This window comes from Miniopterus natalensis, chromosome 3 (genome assembly GCF_054644295.1).
Source record: "Miniopterus natalensis isolate mMinNat1 chromosome 3, mMinNat1.hap1, whole genome shotgun sequence".
In the NCBI taxonomy this organism is placed as follows: domain Eukaryota; kingdom Metazoa; phylum Chordata; class Mammalia; order Chiroptera; family Miniopteridae; genus Miniopterus; species Miniopterus natalensis.
The window spans coordinates 96601442-96619723 of record NC_142083.1 but is presented as its reverse complement, the minus strand read 5'-3'; the positions used below and the strand labels follow the sequence as shown (position 1 = coordinate 96619723).

General features: G+C 55.7%; 1 protein-coding gene across 2 annotated transcripts; it reads left to right on the top strand.

The window, feature by feature from the left end:
- Positions 1-9654: 9654 nt before the first annotated feature.
- On the top strand, positions 9655-10283 carry NUPR1 (nuclear protein 1, transcriptional regulator). 2 transcript variants are annotated; one of them, XM_087815151.1, is made up of 2 exons: positions 9655-9766; positions 10150-10283. In XM_087815151.1, exons 1-2 carry the CDS (start codon positions 9655-9657, stop codon positions 10281-10283), a joined length of 246 nt encoding a protein of 81 aa, XP_087671277.1. The 2 variants fall into 2 exon arrangements, with proteins under 2 accessions (XP_087671277.1, XP_016073395.1); XM_016217909.1 differs by having other exon boundaries at positions 10147-10283.
- The last annotated feature ends 7999 nt before the right edge of the window (positions 10284-18282 follow it).

Sequence of the window (18282 nt, the reverse complement as noted above, 5' to 3'; positions counted from 1 at the left end):
CGGCCCTAGGCAGGTGCAGTCAGGGCCAGGTCCCTTTCTGGTAGCAGCCCTGCAGGTGGCAGGAGGAGAGCGCCCCGGGGAAGAAGCAGCCTGAAGATCCTCTGGCCAGGGGCCCAGACTCTGGGAGTGGGTATTACACAGAGGCCCTGTTCTCCACTGTGGGTCCCCGTGTTTTAGGGACCCAACCAGCCCTTGTGCCTGCCCCAGTGCAGCTGCCCCAGGAGCAGGTCCAGGGCTCAGGGCCACTTCCTGAGGCTCTGCGTGGCAAGGGACTGGCAACTCGGTGTGCCAGCAGTGCTCCTCTGTTCTACGCGCACACCAGGCACCGCTGGGTGGGGAGAGGCAAGGATGCACGTTGCGGCTGGGGTGGGATAGGGGCCTGCAGGCGGAGTCACTTGATAAACACACAGGGCTGGCAGGCTGGCAGTGTGCTCAGTGGCAACCCAGGCTGACACTCTCCTTAACCTGCCTGGTCAAGGGCACGCCAGGGACTAATGTCTTCTATAGACACGGTGTTGGAAAGGTTTAGGTAGGTTAGCATATGGATCCGGAGTTGGTACTATCCAGTTGTCAGCACTTCAAAATTCCGCCATGAGAGGTAATTTGAAGCCCCAAAGCAGAATAAAGCAGTTCAGACTTTGGGTGGTTCTCAAGTTCAACAATTCGCTTTTTGTTGAATTTGACTGTGTATGTCTATTACTGTAAAATATATATATATTCTTTCCCATACTTGAGAATTCCCAACAGACAGTCACTAGTGACAACTAAAAATATTTACTTTCTTATTCCTGTGAGATGGGCACAGGAGAACTGGGGGCGTAGAAGTCGTCCCTAGGGGTGGCCTTTAATTAACCACTTCTGACAGCTGTCTCTTTGTCCGTCACCCAGACGCTGACCACTTACCCCATCACGACCCTGTGCATCGGATGCTTGTGCAGAAAGACCTTAAGAGGCACTAGGGCAGAAATCGCCATTCGAACTACCAGCAAAAGCTGTCATGGGAGCAGATCATTCTGTGCCGTGGGGCTGTCCCGTGCGCTGTAGGCTGTCGAGCAGCGTCCTGTCTGGCCTCTGCCTGCTCATGCCAGTAGCACCGTCCTCTCCACCAGGTGTGACCATCAGAAATGTCTCCGGATATTGCCTAGAGTCTCGGGGGAAGGGGGAGGGGCAAAAGTGCCCCCAGTTTAGGAATACCAGGGGTAGCCTCTGGGGACACTGAACCTTTTCCGGGGACAAGCAGAGTCCCACAGGCCCAGAACTCCCGCCCCCTCCCACCCCCAGCAAACAACCATAACTGCATTTGTGCCGCCTTGAAGAGGAGCTGACGAATCTCATGACCTGAAGATTCTCTGCAGTGTGGCCAAACCGCCCGAGCATCCAGTGGACTTGCAACGTATGTTTAAGTAACATGCCCTGGATACAGGAGGAGCGAACGGAAGCGAGAAACGTGTGAAGTCCCTAAACGGGACACCCGAGGGAACTGCAGAGGATCAGACAGCGTGAGAGCAGCTCCGAGAGACTTGAATTCAGGGCACCGGAGGCGTCGAGAGAGTTGCACATGCTTCCAGGGACTAGTTGAGCACCCCGCTTTACCTGGTGTCATGCTAGGGGGCCCAACAACAATTAGGTGAGCATTTATTGAGTTTTTGCTGCAGTTACCTTCCCAGTAACACTATGAAGCAGGTATTAGTGATCCCGTTTCACAGATATGGAAAGCGAGGCCCAGAGGAGTTGAATAAGTAGTCCAGAGTTACACAGTTAACAAAGTCTCCGACCCGAGTGGCTTTCAAGCCCAAGTCCACTGACTTAGGATCTCATGGTCTTCACCACTGATGAGCCTCCCTCTGGAGTGGGTGGACCGACTTACCCCTGCCAGCAGGGGGAAGGGGGGAAAGACGGGCCACCAGGACATCTGGTGCAGGGCAGACCTGAGAAGGTGACACTCTGTCTCTGTCAGAGGAGCGTCTACCACTCACCACTGTGTGGAGACAGGAAGCCAAGAGGCAGCTGCCACCCACTTCACCAGTGGGAGCACCGGCCCTCCCAAGGGGGAGAGCGCTCCCGCGCACGCCTGGGCCTCCAGGCCGAGATGGTCCCTGGGTGGGAAGACCCTGCTTTCTACAGAGACCTGCGGGGCCAGACCTCGGGACTTCTCTGAGCTCAAACCCTGCTCTCCTGGGACGGCTACCACCTGGTGCTTCTGAGAGACAGCTGGGAAGAGGGAGCACGGCTTAGCGTGCGGGTGTCAGTGACCTCCAGAGTGACATTTCTGTGTCTGATGACGCGAAATCTCAAAACCTCTTCAGGGCTCTGAGCCACGAGTCTGCTAGTTCCAATGATTAGCACAAAGTTGAAACGTCAAGGTCCATGGTGTGCTGGGAGGCTAAATAGCCATGTCAGTGGGTGAATAAAGAAAAATTGAATTTATTTAGGGAAGGGATGGGCGTGGGGATATCCGAAGGGAAGGGCCACACAGCGCTGAGTCAAAGGGTATTGGGACCACGATGGCAGCAAAAATATACTCAGGACGGTGAAACCAGACGGTGCCTAGGAGTACCGGGAGGGCCTGGCTGGGCTGCTCTGGCTCGCTGGGAAGTCAGAGGGAAGGGGCCTTGGAGACAGGTTCAGGGGTAAGCCCACGACAAGCTGCCACTGCCCATTGCTCCCCTGGTTGCAGGTCTCATGGGGTCCCCTTGGAGAGAAGAAGGGGAAGGAGATCGCACCAGCATGCTCCCTGGTGGGGGTGCGTGCTGGGTCCTTTATCTCTTTTTTTATCTCTTTCTTGGGGTGGAAATCTTAGGAGAGGTCTCAAAGGAGTGTCTCAAAGAATATTCATTAGCTTTCCGGGTGGGATCCTGGTCTCCACTGATTGGTCGGTGCCAGGACAGGGGGTCCTTAAGCCAGTGTAGCTGGTCCTGAGCCAGCCAGGGCACCACTTGTCTGGTTTCCCTGCTTTTCTGGGCCTGGAGCTGAAATACTACTGAGATGTTGTCTTTAGGAAGGAAAGGCTCAGGGGGTCTAAACCGAATGACCAGTGACATGCCGGGGAGGATAGGTTACCCTGGGGACAAGGTCCTTGCTTTCCCAGTTTTGCCCCTTGCTAGGCATCCGGGGCCCACTGCCCTGTGAGTCTCTGTGCCTGAGTTGACCTGAGTTTCTGTCCCTGGCCCATCGTCCGTGCCCCGTCATGTCTGTCTAACAAAGGTTCATAGGCATCTTCCCCAGGCTGACCCATGGCTTGTCCTTTGAGGTGCTGGTCATTTGTTTTGACACAACCCGCATTCCAAGGGGGCACTTTTGTCAGCAGCAAATTACTTTTCAAATTCATTGAAGTGGAAGCTATAATCGGGTTAATTAGATGAAATGAGATCTCAGATGTCAAAATTCAGAATTTCCTTCCACTCTACACGGACCCCATCAGTGGAATCAGGAAACACTGTGCCAGGGTTGTCATGCAATTAGAGCAAGAGTCTTTGGGGTCTTTTCCAGTAGGTCCTGCTTACCAGGTTATTTTATTATCACAACTGGAAAAATATTTAATGCATAAAATCTTCAAAAATTTAAATGTCCCACCTATGAGTCTGTGTTACCAGAAAATTAAGTTATTTAACAGAAATAATTTAGAAGAGCTCTAGTAAAATAGAGTTTCTAAAATATGGAAGATAAATGTAACTAAGATATTAGTTGTCACCCCATCCCCCAAATTTGTTCCTGATAGACTACGACCAATGTTCTTACAGCATGGAAAGAAAAATCATTTTCAGGAAGGGACACATGCTACGGTGACTCCCAGCTACAAGGAAGTTTTTCGTGTCTAGCCTAAATCATTCCTGCTTTAAGACAGGCCTCATACCGCCCTAGCTGGTTTGGCTCAGTGGTTAGAGCGTCAGCCTGCGGACTGAAGAGTCCTGGACTCGATTCCGGCCAAGGGCACGTCCCTCGGTTGCAGGCTCGATCCCTGGCTCCTGTCGGGAGGGGTGCGGGAGGCGACCAATCGATGTGTCTCTCTCACACCCATGTTTCTCTCTCTCTCCCCCTCCCACTCTCTCTGAAAAAGCAACGGAAAAAATATCCTTAGGGAGGATTCTTTTAAAAATTTGTTTAAAAAGGACAGACCTAATACCTTCTATTGTGGCCCAAAAAGAGAAAGGAAAGCAGCTTAGGCGTTTTGTGATGCTTCAAGAAAAGGAAACCAAAAGTCTACTCAGCTGAACTGGAACTTAGCAAGGCTACTTGCGAGAGTCACCACTTAGATGTTTCTTGTGAGTAAAATTTCCTGGCTGGTTGCCACATGTCAAAACCTGTACTACGTCCTAGGAACAAAGTGAGATGAGGCCCAAGTACAGTGTCTGTTGAGTCGTGTCAGCTGGGTCACGCCTTCCGAATGCCCTCCTCCTCTTGAAACGGAATGTGTAGATGGAACAGCTCTCTCTCCTCTGCCAGCTTGTGCTCACGCGCACTCCTGCGAAGGTGTGCAAACACACTCAGGCACACCCCCAGCCCACATGCTGCCCCACCGCACGTGCACACTCCTGCTCCGTTCCCCCCGCGGGCACTGACGTGTGTCCCTGCGTTTCCTCCCTTTTCTCAGCCACTGGATGGACCTGCCAGCCTCAGGCCTAATATGGACCATATCAGACACAGCCTGGATAGTGAGCGTCTGGGCTCATTTCTGCAGCCCTGGACGTCAGGAGCATGCATATTTATCCATCTCCTGTCAAAGTTTGACCCGCTGGTCATTCTAAAGGTAAGAGAGGCTCCAGTTTGCACCAGATGCTCAGAGTCAGTCCAAGTTTGCACACTGCAAATTCCTGCAGTTTCTTTCACTTCATCTAATGTTGACGAACCCTTGCCCTATGGATGGACGCTGTTCAGTAAGCAAGATAGAAATGGTCCCTGGCCTCATAGAGCTCATGGTTCAGGGAAAGAGATAACCCCATATACAGATAAAAAGAATATCTTCAGGAGACAGGCATCATGGGCCCTTGGTTCACTCAACACGTATTTACTGGTCTCTTGCTCTGGTGCCAAGTATCAGACAGATGGTGGTGAACCGAGTATAGGGAGGGATGCACTGTTGGAAGTGTGTGTGTGTGTGTGTGTGTGTGTGCGGGCGCGTGTGTGTGATTTCCTTTTTATTTGAAGTACAGCACAGACTAGAGGTCAATTGCATAGAGTACAATTATTTTAAGCCTACAGCTTGCAAATAACTTACCTTTGTGAGACCCTGTATTAGCCAGTTTGGGCAGCTATAAGAAAATACCATAGATTGGGAGGCTTACACAACAGACATGTGCCTCTCAGCGCTCTGAAGGCTGGGACTCTGCAGTCAGAGAGCCGCCTCTTTCTGGTTTATAAACAGCTGCCCTCTGCTGTGTCCTCATGTAGTGGGGAGAGTGAACTCTGATGTCTCTCACTCCTCTTACCAGGGCACTAATTCCATCGTAGGGCCCCAGCCTCATGACTCATCTAAGCCAATTATCTCCCAAAAGCCCCACCTCCAAACACCATAACGTGGGTTTAGGGCTCCAACATATGAAATGGGGGAACACAGCATTCGATCTGTGACAGACACGTGTAACCATCACCTTATCGAGACATAAGGCATTCGCTTTACTGCAGAAGTGCTCCTGCCATTGTCCACGCGCCGTAAGTTAATCATTCTTCTGACTGCCATCACCACAGACTAATTTCTCCCCTTTTTAAAAAAATATTTATTGAGCTCCTTCCACCAGGCCTCCTGGCTGGGGCGCTGTCCTTCCCATGCGGGACACCTGGCTTCCCACTTTCCTTCTGGCCCCCACCGGGCGGGGGAGGCGATGGGCCGGGAGGGCCGGAGCCGGGCAGGGTTCACCCTCGAACCTGCTGGGCTCCCGGGCCCTCCCGGTGGGTCTCACTTCAGGCCGGGGCTTGGACCCGGGGCTGAGGTGTGCGGAGTCCCCCCATTCCCCCGCCGTATGAGTTCTGCAGGGGGGTGGCCTCCTGTGGACCTCGGGCTGGAGTGGGGCTGGCACCCCAAGGCGGCCTGGAGACCCCTGAGCCCGAGGGCGAGGCGGGAGCCGGGGTGGGGAGCAGCTCCCAGGGGCCTCCCCCAGCCCTCGCTGCCCCCCGGGGGCCGTGAAGCCCGACAAGGAGACGCTGGAGCCGAACCCCGAGGAGGAGGCGAGTGAGGACCTGAGAGCTCTGCAGAGACCTCGAGCAACTCGCCAAGCTCCTGAAGCAGAGCAGGATCACCCCGGGTGCACCCAGGCCGATGTGGGGCTCACCCTGGCCCTTCTCTTTGGGGGGTGTTTAGCCCTGCCGCCTGGGGCTCTGCGGCTCAGCTGGGAAGCTGACAGCCACGAGGACCCGCGGGAGAGATGCAAAGCGGAGGCCCCGCGCAGGCCCTTTCTGTTACTTTAGGCTTGGGGGTACGTGAGAACTGGGGCTCGTTTGGCCTGAGACACAGCAAATAAGCTAGGACTTCAGTGCAGACCCTCCAATGCCACAGCCCGCGCTCCGTCGTCACCACTGTGTGTGCTGGTAAGTGCAGCTGACCTGCTGATGAGGGTCTCAGCTGGCTCCCCCTGCAGGCGCTGGCCAGCTGCCAACCAAAGCCTGGCAGGGGCACCGCTGCTTCCCCAGTGCTGTTCAACAGGACCTTTCCAGGCGGTGGGTTCCCAAAAGTCCCTTCTCCCCCCCCCGCCCACCCTCCCCCAGGGTCCTTCCGGCACCTGCATGATCAAGGCCAGGGGCACCTTCCTTGGCTCAGTGACTGCGCAGTGACTTCACAGACCCGAGCGGCCCGGGGTTGAGCTCTCTGCTCCCTCAGAGCAGAGCGTCCGAAAGCGCAGCGGCAACCCCAGCACAGCTCTGTGCATCCGACTAGGCACCGATTAAGCGCTGACTGGGCCAGGCGCTGGGGACACAGCAACGGCAGGATAGACAAGATGCCTTCCCTCACGGGAACGATCATTATAGTGGTGGCTGACATTTATTGAGCACTTACTGTGTTCTAGGCACTGTGCTAAGCCTGTATAGGAACTGGTCTTCTTATCCTCACAACAGTCTCACCAGGTGGGCACTATTATTAATCTCATTTCAGAAGGACACTGAGGCACGGAGAAGCTAAATAAGTTGTCTGCGGGCACACAGCTAGCAAGTGGTGGCACCAGGCCTGGACTCGGTGCGCCTGCAGCCCCTGCTCCCTTAGCTGCTAACTGAACCAAACCAACGCCCGCACCCTATGGGGACAAATCCTCAAGAAGTAAACGAATAAAAAAGATCTTTCCGTAGTGGTAACTAACGCTATGGAGAGAGTAAGATCAAATCAGGTGACTGGGGGCATGTGTGGCATTCTGGAGGGCACTGCACTCACAGACCCTCCTCCCCCAGGGCGCAGAGCTTGCAGAGGGCCAGGCGGTGCGGTCCTGTGGGTCCCCTGGTCCAAAGCAGACACTAGCTGTGAGGGAGGGGAGAGGGGAGGCGGGAAGGGGGAAGGGAGGGAGGAGGGATCCCTGGCAGGCGCTCCACACACACCTGCCAGTGTTTGGCCAGCTGTGCCGACTTAGAGTGAGCCCCACGGGAGGTCAGGAGGCCGTGGGAGGGTCCTTCAGCCCTCTCCAGCTGCCTCGCCTTGAGCAAGACACTCTGAGACCGGGGCGGGGGAGGGGGCCTCTGGACGAAGCCCTGTCTGAAGCCCTGTCTCACAGTGGGCGCTGTGGCTCTCCTGGCTTTACAGGTGAGCAGACTCACAAGTGAGCCCCAAATCTCACGAGGAACCAGGGTCCTGGTGGCAGAGGTGAGTCAGTGAAAGACCACCCTGAGGGGCAGCTCCAGGGTTTGAGGGGGGTTCTTGGTCATCACAAGGGAGGCAGAACAGAACAGTGGCACACAGAACTGTCCCACGTCCCACACAACATTTCACTGTCCCGCGAGACATTCACGAAGCCAAAAAACTTATTTGCAAGGACTGACCTGAGCCTAGAACCTACCCCATCCGATGCCACGATACAGGGAGTCGCACGGAGTGGAAAAGTCCTCCGCTCGCAGGACACGGCTCCTCATTCCTCCACCTTAGTTTGTCCTTTGTTTCAATGAGGGTTGTTTTCCTCTCTCCCTCATCACCTGATCGGTTATTATCCCAACTCTGTTTTTATCCAAGAGTCCTCCTGTCTCCGCTTTCACCTCCTGGGTGTTGAAGAACTCAGGGACCACCCGACCTGGAAAACAGCTGAATTTACCTCTGGCTCAGGCCAGGGAGACATGCAAGCAGAAGTGCTGCTGCTCCTTGGGCAGCGGGCAGGGCGGGGTCCTTACAGGGCTGGGGAAGGACGGGCTCAGGAAGCAGCGGGGCAGCTGGCTCACAGCGAAGTGGGAGCGGACCCGGACAAGGTCCTGTCGCCTTGGAAACCAGAGTTAGAAACAAGGACGAGGCCTCCTTCCCTGCCCCAGGCAGTAGGAGCTGGGAGCCGGGCAGAAGCCGCAGCCACGGAAGGTGGGGCCTCTCTGGGCAACTCGACCTGCGCAGATCCTTCAGGCAGGAGTGGAAAATTCCAGTTTCACGCACCTCCCATCTGAACCCCTTCCTTTAATTCCTATTCGATCACTACAAACATCTTGCTTCATAATGTCTTCTGCTCTGGGATATCCATGTTTTGAAGCACATACTACTTTATAATAAATTAATCTCCTTTGATGGCTCCTTTACGTTACGATAGGCGTCTACTGAGGGGTCTGGAAACGAGACTGACTCTCGCCCTGTGCGGTGTGCGCTGTCCCGGCCCAGCTGCAAGTGCCTTTCCACGAGCTACTCATCTGCTCCTCTCACCAACCCTGTGAGGCAGCTTCGGTTATTATCATCCTCATTTTACAGAGGAAAACCAAGGCACAGAGAGGTCAAGTGACTTGTCTGGGGTCACACAGGAAGTGGTGGAGCAGGGGCTGGAGATCTAGCTCCACAATCTTAACCACTCGGCTGGCCTCTCTCAGGTGAAGGAAATTGCCTAGGGACCCCCAGTTCAGGATATTAAGGGGGCTTGCCAAGCTGTTTCGGGGGGGGGGGAGTGCTGGATGTGACAGGGTGAGATCCACGGACCTGGCAGATAGCATGTTGATATCCTGACCCCATATACTTCACTCCATCTGCTGCCACCACAGTCCTGAATCTGAGCCAAGCTGGCGGAGTGAGGGTCAGCTGTGTGACCGTGACCCCAATCCCAGAGGGGCCACGTGCAGAGCGCAGCAGATGGACAGGAAGGAGTGGGCCCAGTGAGGCCCTCGGGTCCCTGCAGGCGGTTCCCAAGGACTGTTCATGGCCAGACCTCGCCGGTTTCCTCGTCTTCCCTGGGGCAGGGAATCTCCTCTGTGGAAAACACCTGCTGGGGAGCCCCAGGGAGGGGGGGCAGGGGGGAGCACTCATGAGACTGACTCTTTCCCCTCTCATGACCGTGAGGGACGGGTGTTTACTGCCGATGCTGGGGAAGGGCCAGGTTGCGTCAGGCTGGGCCTGCGGGCAGCTGAGGAGGAGACGTGGCCTTAAAAGTTGGATCCAGTGAACTGGGAGGTGCCAGGAAACCAGACACAAACTAGGCTTTAGAAGGAGACAGAGAGAGAGAGAGAGAGAGAGACAAACACACAGACACACAGACAGACAGTGAGAGCAAGCGGGACAGGATGGCCACCTTCCCCAGAGCAGCCAGCCCAGCCCAGCAGCCCCCAGACCCCCAGGACGAAGACCCCAGCCTGGATGAGTGCGACCTGTACAGCCTGGCTCATTCTTACCCCGGTAAGGCCTGGCCGGGCCGCCTTCCTGGTCCCTGCACCTCTGCCCCCCCCCCCCCCGGGGCACTAGGACCCCTCCTGGGACTTCTCCGCATCCCTCACCCTTTGCCAACCTGTCCCTTGGCCCCTCATCCCCTGAGCACTGTCCTACTCAGCCCTGGGGCCTCAGCCTGCCTAGAATATTGGAGCAACAATGGACCATCTGGGGGCCCTCATTTCTCGGACGGGGAAATAGAGACTGTACCCCAAAGCTGTGTGGTGGCAACCCCGGCCTCCCTACTCCAACCCAAGCTCTCTCCACCGCTCACTCGCAGCCCCTCCTCCCCTCTGAGGCCATCCCGCCTCCGGCCACCTCACTGCGGCTCTTGCCTCCTCGGTTCCCAGGAGTGGGAGGCAGGAAGGGTCGCACCAAGAGAGAAGCCGCTGCCAACACCAACCGCCCCAGCCCTGGTGGGCACGAGAGGAAGCTGGTGACCAAGCTCCAGAATACAGAGCGGAAAAAGCGAGGGGCACGGCCCTGAGGCAGAGCTGGAGGTGCGGGTCGGGCTCAGAGCGGGGAGGCCCCCTGCCTGGGACGGCAGGACGGGACGCACGCTGTGGGTGGGAGGGGGCGTGAAGGAACTGCGGTATCCGCGTCGGAGCAGATGAGACATACATTTGACTCTGCGTTTCCTAGTGGCCAGTGCAAAGGGGGAAATATGGACCCCTTCCTACAGGAGGGAAATGTGGTTCAGAGAGGGAAGCTGAGGCCCAGAGAGGGCAGGGTCTTTCTCTGGAATCAGAGCACGTGAGTAGGAAAGGCAGAGTTGCCCAGGCCTCTGTCCCTTCCAGCAGCTGGTTTTCTTCCCCAGGTGAGGCCAGAGCACGCACCCGAAAGGCAATGGTGGCAGGACCACGGAGGAGCCAGCTCCTGGAAGCAGGGTCCAGGCCTACGTGACCCCACCCGATCCCCAGGACTTACCCCACCTGACTGAGGCCCCAGAAAGAGGGCAAGACAGGGAGCAAGAGGCAGGGAATGGACAGGCAAAGCCACGAAGACACCCCTGAAAGAAAGATGCTGAAGACAGCGGAGCGCCCTGCGTGGCAGCGACAATAAAGTACAGCAGCAGCTGAGTGTTTCTCCCTCTGCCTGGTTCCTCTGTGCCGGGCTCCGCACGTGTCTGCGTCTGCGTGGCCAGTGAGCGGCTTTCGTCAGTGTCTGCGTTTGGTGATGCATCTGGGGGGGTCTGACTTTGAGGGGCCTGCAGGGCTGGGTGGGTTTGGTTGGGTTTCAGTGGCACGGTTGCGGAGCATCGGGTTCTGCGGTGTCCTCTGGCGTGAAGGGCATTCCTCTGCTGCGGCGTTTTATCCAGGCCCCACGGTATTTTCTCCGTTGCTTTTCAGAGAGAGTGGCAGGGAGAGAGAGAGAGGGAAACACCGATGTGAGAGAGACACACCGACTGGTTGCCCCCCACACCCACCTAGACTGGGGCCGGGGATCGAGCCCGCAACCGAGGTGCGTGCCCCTGGCCAGGATCCGCCCCGAGGGCCCTCAGTCCGCAGGCCGACGCTCTAACCACTGAGCCAGGCGCCTTTTTAATCTGCCCCGACTCGCCCCCCTCCCAGCGCCTCCCAGCTCCGGAATAAGGGTCTGCTGACCACCTTGTACTCGTATGAGGCCCCGTTCGAGTGAGTATCTATTGATGCCCAAAAGGAGCAAACTGAGACTTAAAACATTGAGGGGTTTGCCCAAGTTCCTCGGGACTCAACTTCAAGGATTCTCATGGTCCTCGAGTGAGGAGGGTCCCTTCGCTCAGGGGGCTGCCAGGACAGGGCTCTGGGAGGTCAGCTGGGGGGATGCTCACCTGGTGTGACGGGTCTCAGACCAGGTCTGAGAGGAGCGCAGGGCAAACAGGAGGGGGGGCCAAGTGGATCTGTTGATTGAGATACGAGTTGGGGCTGCTGTCCTGGAGACGCAAGCAGAACGGGATAGAAGGTTCTCTCTCTGTCACAGGACAGCCGCAAGGGCAGGCACTCCTGGGCCAAAGTGGCAGCTCCACCCGTCAGGGATTCGGCTACTTTAGCCCATGGTTCTGCCCCCTCAGAGCATGGTTTCCACTCGGGGCCCCAGCCGGCTGCTCGGAGCCAGCCTGTGGAGAGGGAGCAGGGAGGGACCAGGGGAGGCCACACCGAGTCCCTCTTGGGGCCGTAACCTAAGAGTGGAACAGGCCGCTTCTGCTGGAATTCAGTTACACGGCCACACCCAAGTGCGGGAGCGGCTCGGAAAGTCCAGCAGCAGCTGCTTAGCCCGGTGGGCCAGGCTCGGAAGGGCGCGTTCCTTGAAGGAGGCGGCGAGAGCGGGTACCGGCTAAAATTGGCAAGGGACATTTCCCACAGACAGGCTCAAGGAAAGGGGGGGACCACCCCGAGGCTGGCCCCGGGCAGAGCCTTCTCCCTCCGGTGCCCTCGGTGCAAGCCCTGGGCTGCAGGGCTGGGAAGCAGCGGGTCCTAGGGACCGGGACGGTGACAGAGCAGTGAGGCGCCCGCTGGAGCCGCAGCAGATGCGCAGCCGGCCAGGCCCGCTTGAGCCTTGGGAACCGCTCGCCAGTGGCCTCCCCTGAGTCCAGCCTGAGGTCAGTGACAGGATCGCTCCCTGAGGACATTAAACCACCCAGCCCAACCCAGCTGCCCCTACTGGAGTCACCTGCTTGCGTGACTCTCACTGGGACAGGGCACTTGCTGCCTTGGAGCTGCCTGATTCCTTCCAGAGCAGATGAAACCTGACTCTCCCACCTGCCCCTGAACAAGCTTCTGGTCCTTTCCTTTCTTCTGGTCCTTTCTCTTCTTCTGGTCCTTTCTGTTTGAGATGCCTTTACGCACCCGTCCCATGAGGCTCAGCTCAAATGCCCCCTTCTCTGCGAAGCCATCCCCAACTTGCCCTCCACCACCCGTCTCCTGCCTCCACCCCAGGCGGTCGCCTTCTCTGGATCCCGCCACACAAGCCTGTGCCCAGAATCCCACCGTCATTTGGCCCACAGCTCCGGAGGTTCTCCTCAAACCCCCCTTTCCCAAGTTATTTACTCATCCCGTGAATGTTTATTGGATGCCTACTAGTACCAGGGCCTGGCTGAAGGCATGCATTGCACAGAGGGACAAACGGGAGCCTGGCATGATTGGAACCAGTCCCTAGGGCCACTTGTCAGCTCTGGAACTCAAGGAAAATGCAGGAGCAGCACAGGGCAGTGAGCTCTCAGCGCAGCACAGATCTCGTATGTCAGCTTCAAAAATCATAGCAACAGGCTCCACCGGTGTGGCTCAGTTGGTTGTACATTGTCCTGTGCACCAAGGGGTTGCTGGTTCGATTCCTGCTCAGGGCATAAGCCTGGGTTGCAGGCCCGATCCGTAGTTTGGGGCGTGCAGGAGGCACCTGATCCATGCTTTGTTCTCACATCAATATTTCTCTCTCTCCCTCTCCCTTCCTCTCTCTCTAAAAATCAATAGAAAATAAAATTTTAAAAATAAAATAAAACGCTTACATAGAAAAAAATAAAACCAAAAATAAATAGAATTTTTTTTAATTTAATAATACCAGCAGCTTCCTTGTACTGGGCTATTACTTTGTGATAGGTGTTTTATAGGCATTGTTTCACTTAATCCTTATAATAACCCATTTTATTATTATTGATCCCATTTTACAGACTAGAAAATTGAGGTTCAGAGAAGTCAAGTAACTTGCCCAAAGTCACACAACCAAAACCTGCAGAAGCTGGGCTTCTCCCTGTATACTACATGCCTGACAACCATGAATACTGACTGAGGAATCCTAGAATCCAGTTCATTTCTGAGCCTCAGTTTCCTCACCTGTCAATTGGTGAGACTACCCTCTTCTCTGTCTATGTCAAAGGAGAAAACAGCCTGGGAAGTGCTGTGTCCCTTGCTGGCTGTGGCCACACCCTGGATACTGGGTCCTTTGACATTTGCCTGAAGGCCCCACATGCCACCCCTCACTCCTGGCCTCTGACTGGCCTTCCCAGGCCTCGCCTTTCCCTGGCACAGCCTATGACTGGGAGGCCTTTAAGTGGGTGTTCCAGGCACCAGGCAGTTCCTGGAATTACAGCATGTTTGGTCAGGAAGGATCCTGGGGTTAGAGCCTCCACTCTTTTAAGGCCTTGGAGGGGGCGTGGATCAGGGGTCAGGGACTGGCTTAAACTCACATGGGGACTAGAGTCTCAGTAGGACAAGAACCGGCTCCTGACTCTAGCCCTCCAGAATCTCCCTGTTCTGTTCCACCCCCCTTTTCCTACACCCTTTCTTTTTCATCTCCCAGTTGCATGTAATACCTGTTTCCCCAATTTCTTGAGTTCCTCCTGAGAACGAGAGAGATGACTGGTCTCTGTCCCCCTCAGGGGCTTACAGAAATGTCCCCTCAGGTTGCCACCATTCTTTCAAAGGATTCCCAGCTCCCTGCAGAGAACCAGGAAACTTACTACCAGGCTCTTTATTTGTTTCACAAACGCCCTGGTCTTCTCCTGCCCAGTCCTTTCTCAATGGCCAGCTCTCAGACGTCTAGTTTTAAAAGTTCAGAACTCCCCAAGGCTGATTTTCAGCCAGCAGTCCTTAAAGATGATGCTATTCACAGCAATAGTCACAGCTACCGCTGCTGCTGATCTGCCCCAGGTTTTCCCAGCCTCGCCTTCCCTTTCGGGCACCACTTCTGCAATTTCTGCCCTATGCGCATTCAAGCTATACCATTATTTATTTGGAAGTCTAAAAATTACCTCTACTTCCTTACCTTTTGTACCCAAATGTATTTAAAAAGGAAACTGCATAACCACTGAGAAAAGACCTGGGTCCTGCGCTCATCACTGCCACAGAGTGAGCCGGTAGAAGACAGGTGTGCTGACACCCACGCTCAAACCCTCTAGAGAGCTCTGTGCACCTCAGCGAGTGTCAGAGGGGAGCAAGGAGGTGAGAGAGCTCCAGTCCCAGGTCCCCGTGCAGACGGCCAACCTGACAGAGGAGACCACTCCCTGCTCCCTGCTCCCAGCCTGAGACCAAGAACCCAGGGTCTGTCCATCAGAAGCAAGCGCTTCCTTTTCTTTGCTTTTCTGGTTACAAAAACAGTTGATGTTGTGGAAGCAGAAGATAACCCCCGACCTCTAGCTCAGCCCTCCTGACTGAACTCGCCCTCCTTCCAACTTTTGCAAAACATGTAAGTTATAAAATCACTTTGAGCCCGGCCGGGCGTGGCTCAGCGGTTGAGCGTGGACCTAGGATCCAGGCGATCGGGATTCGATTCCAGGTCAGGGCACATGCCCAGTTGCTGCCTCGATCAATGACTCATCATTGATGTTTCTATCTCTCTCTCTCCCTCCCCTTTCCTCTCTCTGAAATCAATAAAGGTATGTGTGTGTTTTTTAATTTTTATAAAATTAAAGTTTGATTATAATCACTTCCCAGAATGCTCAGGCCAGCTGCCCGGTCCTGTCTCCTTTCTCTGGAGAATGGGGTTCGAGAGTTTTATTTTGTTTTGTTTTGAACTGTTTGGGGACATAATCATTTATTCATTCAGCAAATATTTGAGCCAGGGAGTGTTCTAGAAACCACGGGCACAGCGGCAGCCGGGCCTTCCTCAGAGCTCGCGCTCTGGTGGCGGACCCAGCGCGGGGAGCAGGGGCTCGGCCTGCGCGCTCCCAGGGGCCTTGGTCCCGGGAGGCCTCGGCCCAGGTGGCAGTTAAGCTATGGACAGGGGAAGTCGGGGAGCGACTTGGGATGATATCCCCACCTGACGAACTCTAATTTTCCTTATTCATTTATTGTCTGGGGTCAGGAAGGCGGCCCCTGGCAGCTGAGAAACCCCAGGTAAAGGGAAGAGCTGGGGCTGAGTGGCCACAGGCAGAGAGCGGGACTGGGGGGCGCTGTGGGCGCCGGGCGGGGAGGCCTGAGTGCCCACACCCCCTCCCCCAGAAAGCTGCCGCCCTGCTCCTGGAGATGCCCCCCAGCTCCCGCGGTTGTCTTGTCGCAAGGCCTCTCTCTCACCACCCTCCTAGCATGGTCCCCTGCTGCCCACTTGGCACAGTGCCTGTCCTTGAGTGTCGCTTTCCAGAACCTCAACCACCTGCGCCTTAGTCTAAGTGCCTTTTGGTTCCTCTTCCTCGGGGTTGGTCCTTGGCACTTAGTAGGTGCACAATAAATAGCCATGAGTGAATGTGTGAGAAAGTCTTGCTTCACACCATCCTTCTTGCTGGGGACACGTCTCCTCTCATGTCAACCTGTCAGAATTCCACCGGTTCTGAATAATGACCCTATTCACGTAGTGTCGCGTCTCCACTTTATAGTTTCCCCGCTGGTCATCCGACAGATCTGACCCTCCCAGTGCCCTCATCGAGCATACAGAGTCACTGTCCCCATTTCACAGGCACAGAACTGAGGCTTGAAAGGAAAATGACTTGCTAGGCCCTGGCTAGTGTGACTCAGTGGTTAGAGCATCAGCCCACGGACCAAAGAGTCACGGGTTTGAGTCCCTGTCAAGCGCACATTCCTGGGTTGCAGGTTCGGTCCCCGGCCCTGGTTGGTCGGGGGTGTGAGAGGCAACAGGTCGCTGTGTCTCTCACATCAATGTTTCTACCCCCCTCCTCTCTGAAAAATAAATGGAAAAATATCCTCGGGTGATTACAAAAAAAAAAAAGATTTGCTAGGAGCCATACAGCTGTTTCAGGCACCACTGGAGCTGCAGCCCCTGGGCCAGGGCCAGTCGGACTCTCCCAGGAAGCTTCCCAGGTCCTCACAGGAATCGCCTGTCCGCACACGGAGCTCCAGGCCCCTCAGCACCTCTTGCTGCAGGAGGGCCGATTTCAGGGCTGCCTGCTTCCCCTGGGAATGAGAAGGAAGGGGAGGGGAGGCCATGTCCCTGGGAATGAGAAGGAAGGGGAGGGGGGCCCTGTCCCTGGGAATGAGAAGGAAGGGGAGGGGAGCCCATGTCCCTGGGAATGAGAAGGAAGGGGAGGGGAGCCCATGTCCCTGGGAATGAGAAGGAAGGGGAGGGGGGCCCTGTCCCTGGGAATGAGAAGGAAGGGGAGGGGAGCCCATGTCCCTGGGAATGAGAAGGAAGGGGAGGGGAGCCCATGTCCCTGGGAATGAGAAGGAAGGGGAGGGGAGGCCATGTCCCTGGGAATGAGAAGGAAGGGGAGGGGGGCCCTGTCCCTGGGAATGAGAAGGAAGGGGAGGGGGGCCCTGTCCCTGGGAATGAGAAGGAAGGGGAGGGGAGGCCCTGTCCCTGGGAATGAGAAGGAAGGGGAGGGGAGGCCATGTAAGTTTTCCGCTTCAGAGTCGACTGCCCTCCTCCAGGACCAGCTCGGCTGCATTCTGTTTATCGGACCAGCAAAGACAGTGGTGAGGGCTCCGAGGCCTTGACCAGGCAGTGCTGAGAGAGGGGTCCTGGTGAGTGGGGCCAGTGTGCCCACAAGTTCTGTCACCTGCAGGTCCCCGCCTCCCTGTCTCTGCTCCTGAGCACTTCCTGGTCTTTCCTGAGAGAGCCTGGAATGCACGCGCCTGCTCCCGGAAGGGGCCCGTTCCTGGTAGGGAGTGTGGGGGCTGGGACCTCCTGGGCTCCACTCTCTCTGACTTGCCCTTCCTCTCCCGCTGCCCCATCACTGTGTTTCTTTCCTGCATTCTTCATTTTCATTGATTGAGGGGGGAGAGAGAGAGAAAGAGAGAGAGAGAACGGGCCATGACTGGGGATCACACCCGAATCCTCGGTGTATGGGGAAGACTCTAACCAGCTGAGCTACCCGGCCAGGGCTGTTTCCTGCGTGCTTCTGACTCGTGCTGCTCATACCCACCCTGGCAAGATATTGGACCGTGAGTGGGGGGCAGGGCAAGGAGGGCCTGCTACACTCTCAATGAGTGCAGGGGGGGTCCTGGCTTTATCAGGAACCTGGAGGCCATTTGGACTGGGCTGGGGGCGGAGGTTGAGGGAGAGGGAGAGGAAGGAAAACATCCATCAGCTGCCTCCTGCACGCCCCCTACTGGGGATCCAGCCTGGGAACCCAACCGGTGACCTCTTGGTGCACCAGGGGATGCTCAACCAACTGGGCTACAATGGCCAGGGCTCTGCCCCTTCACTTCGGGCCTGGTTTCTGGTTTTCTGTGTGTTTTTAATGTTTTAATTTATCTTTTTTTTTTTAATTTATCTTTATTGTTGAAAGTATTACAGGTATCCCATTTTCCCCCCAATTGATCCCCTCCACTTCACTCCCACCCCCTTCCCAGGCCTTCACCCCATTATTAACTGTGTCCATGGGTTATGCATATAATTTCTTTGGTTAATCTCTTCCCACCCTCCACCCCCCTTCCCTCTTTCCTCTGAAATATGATCGTCTGTTGCATGCATCAGTGTCTCTGGACCTATTTAGTTCGTCAGATTCTTTTGTTCATTAGCTTCTTCTAAAAGAAGACCCTTCAACATTTCCTGTAGTGCTGGTCTGGTGGTGATGAACTCCTTTAGCTTTTTCTTATCTGTGAAGCTCTTTATCTGACCTT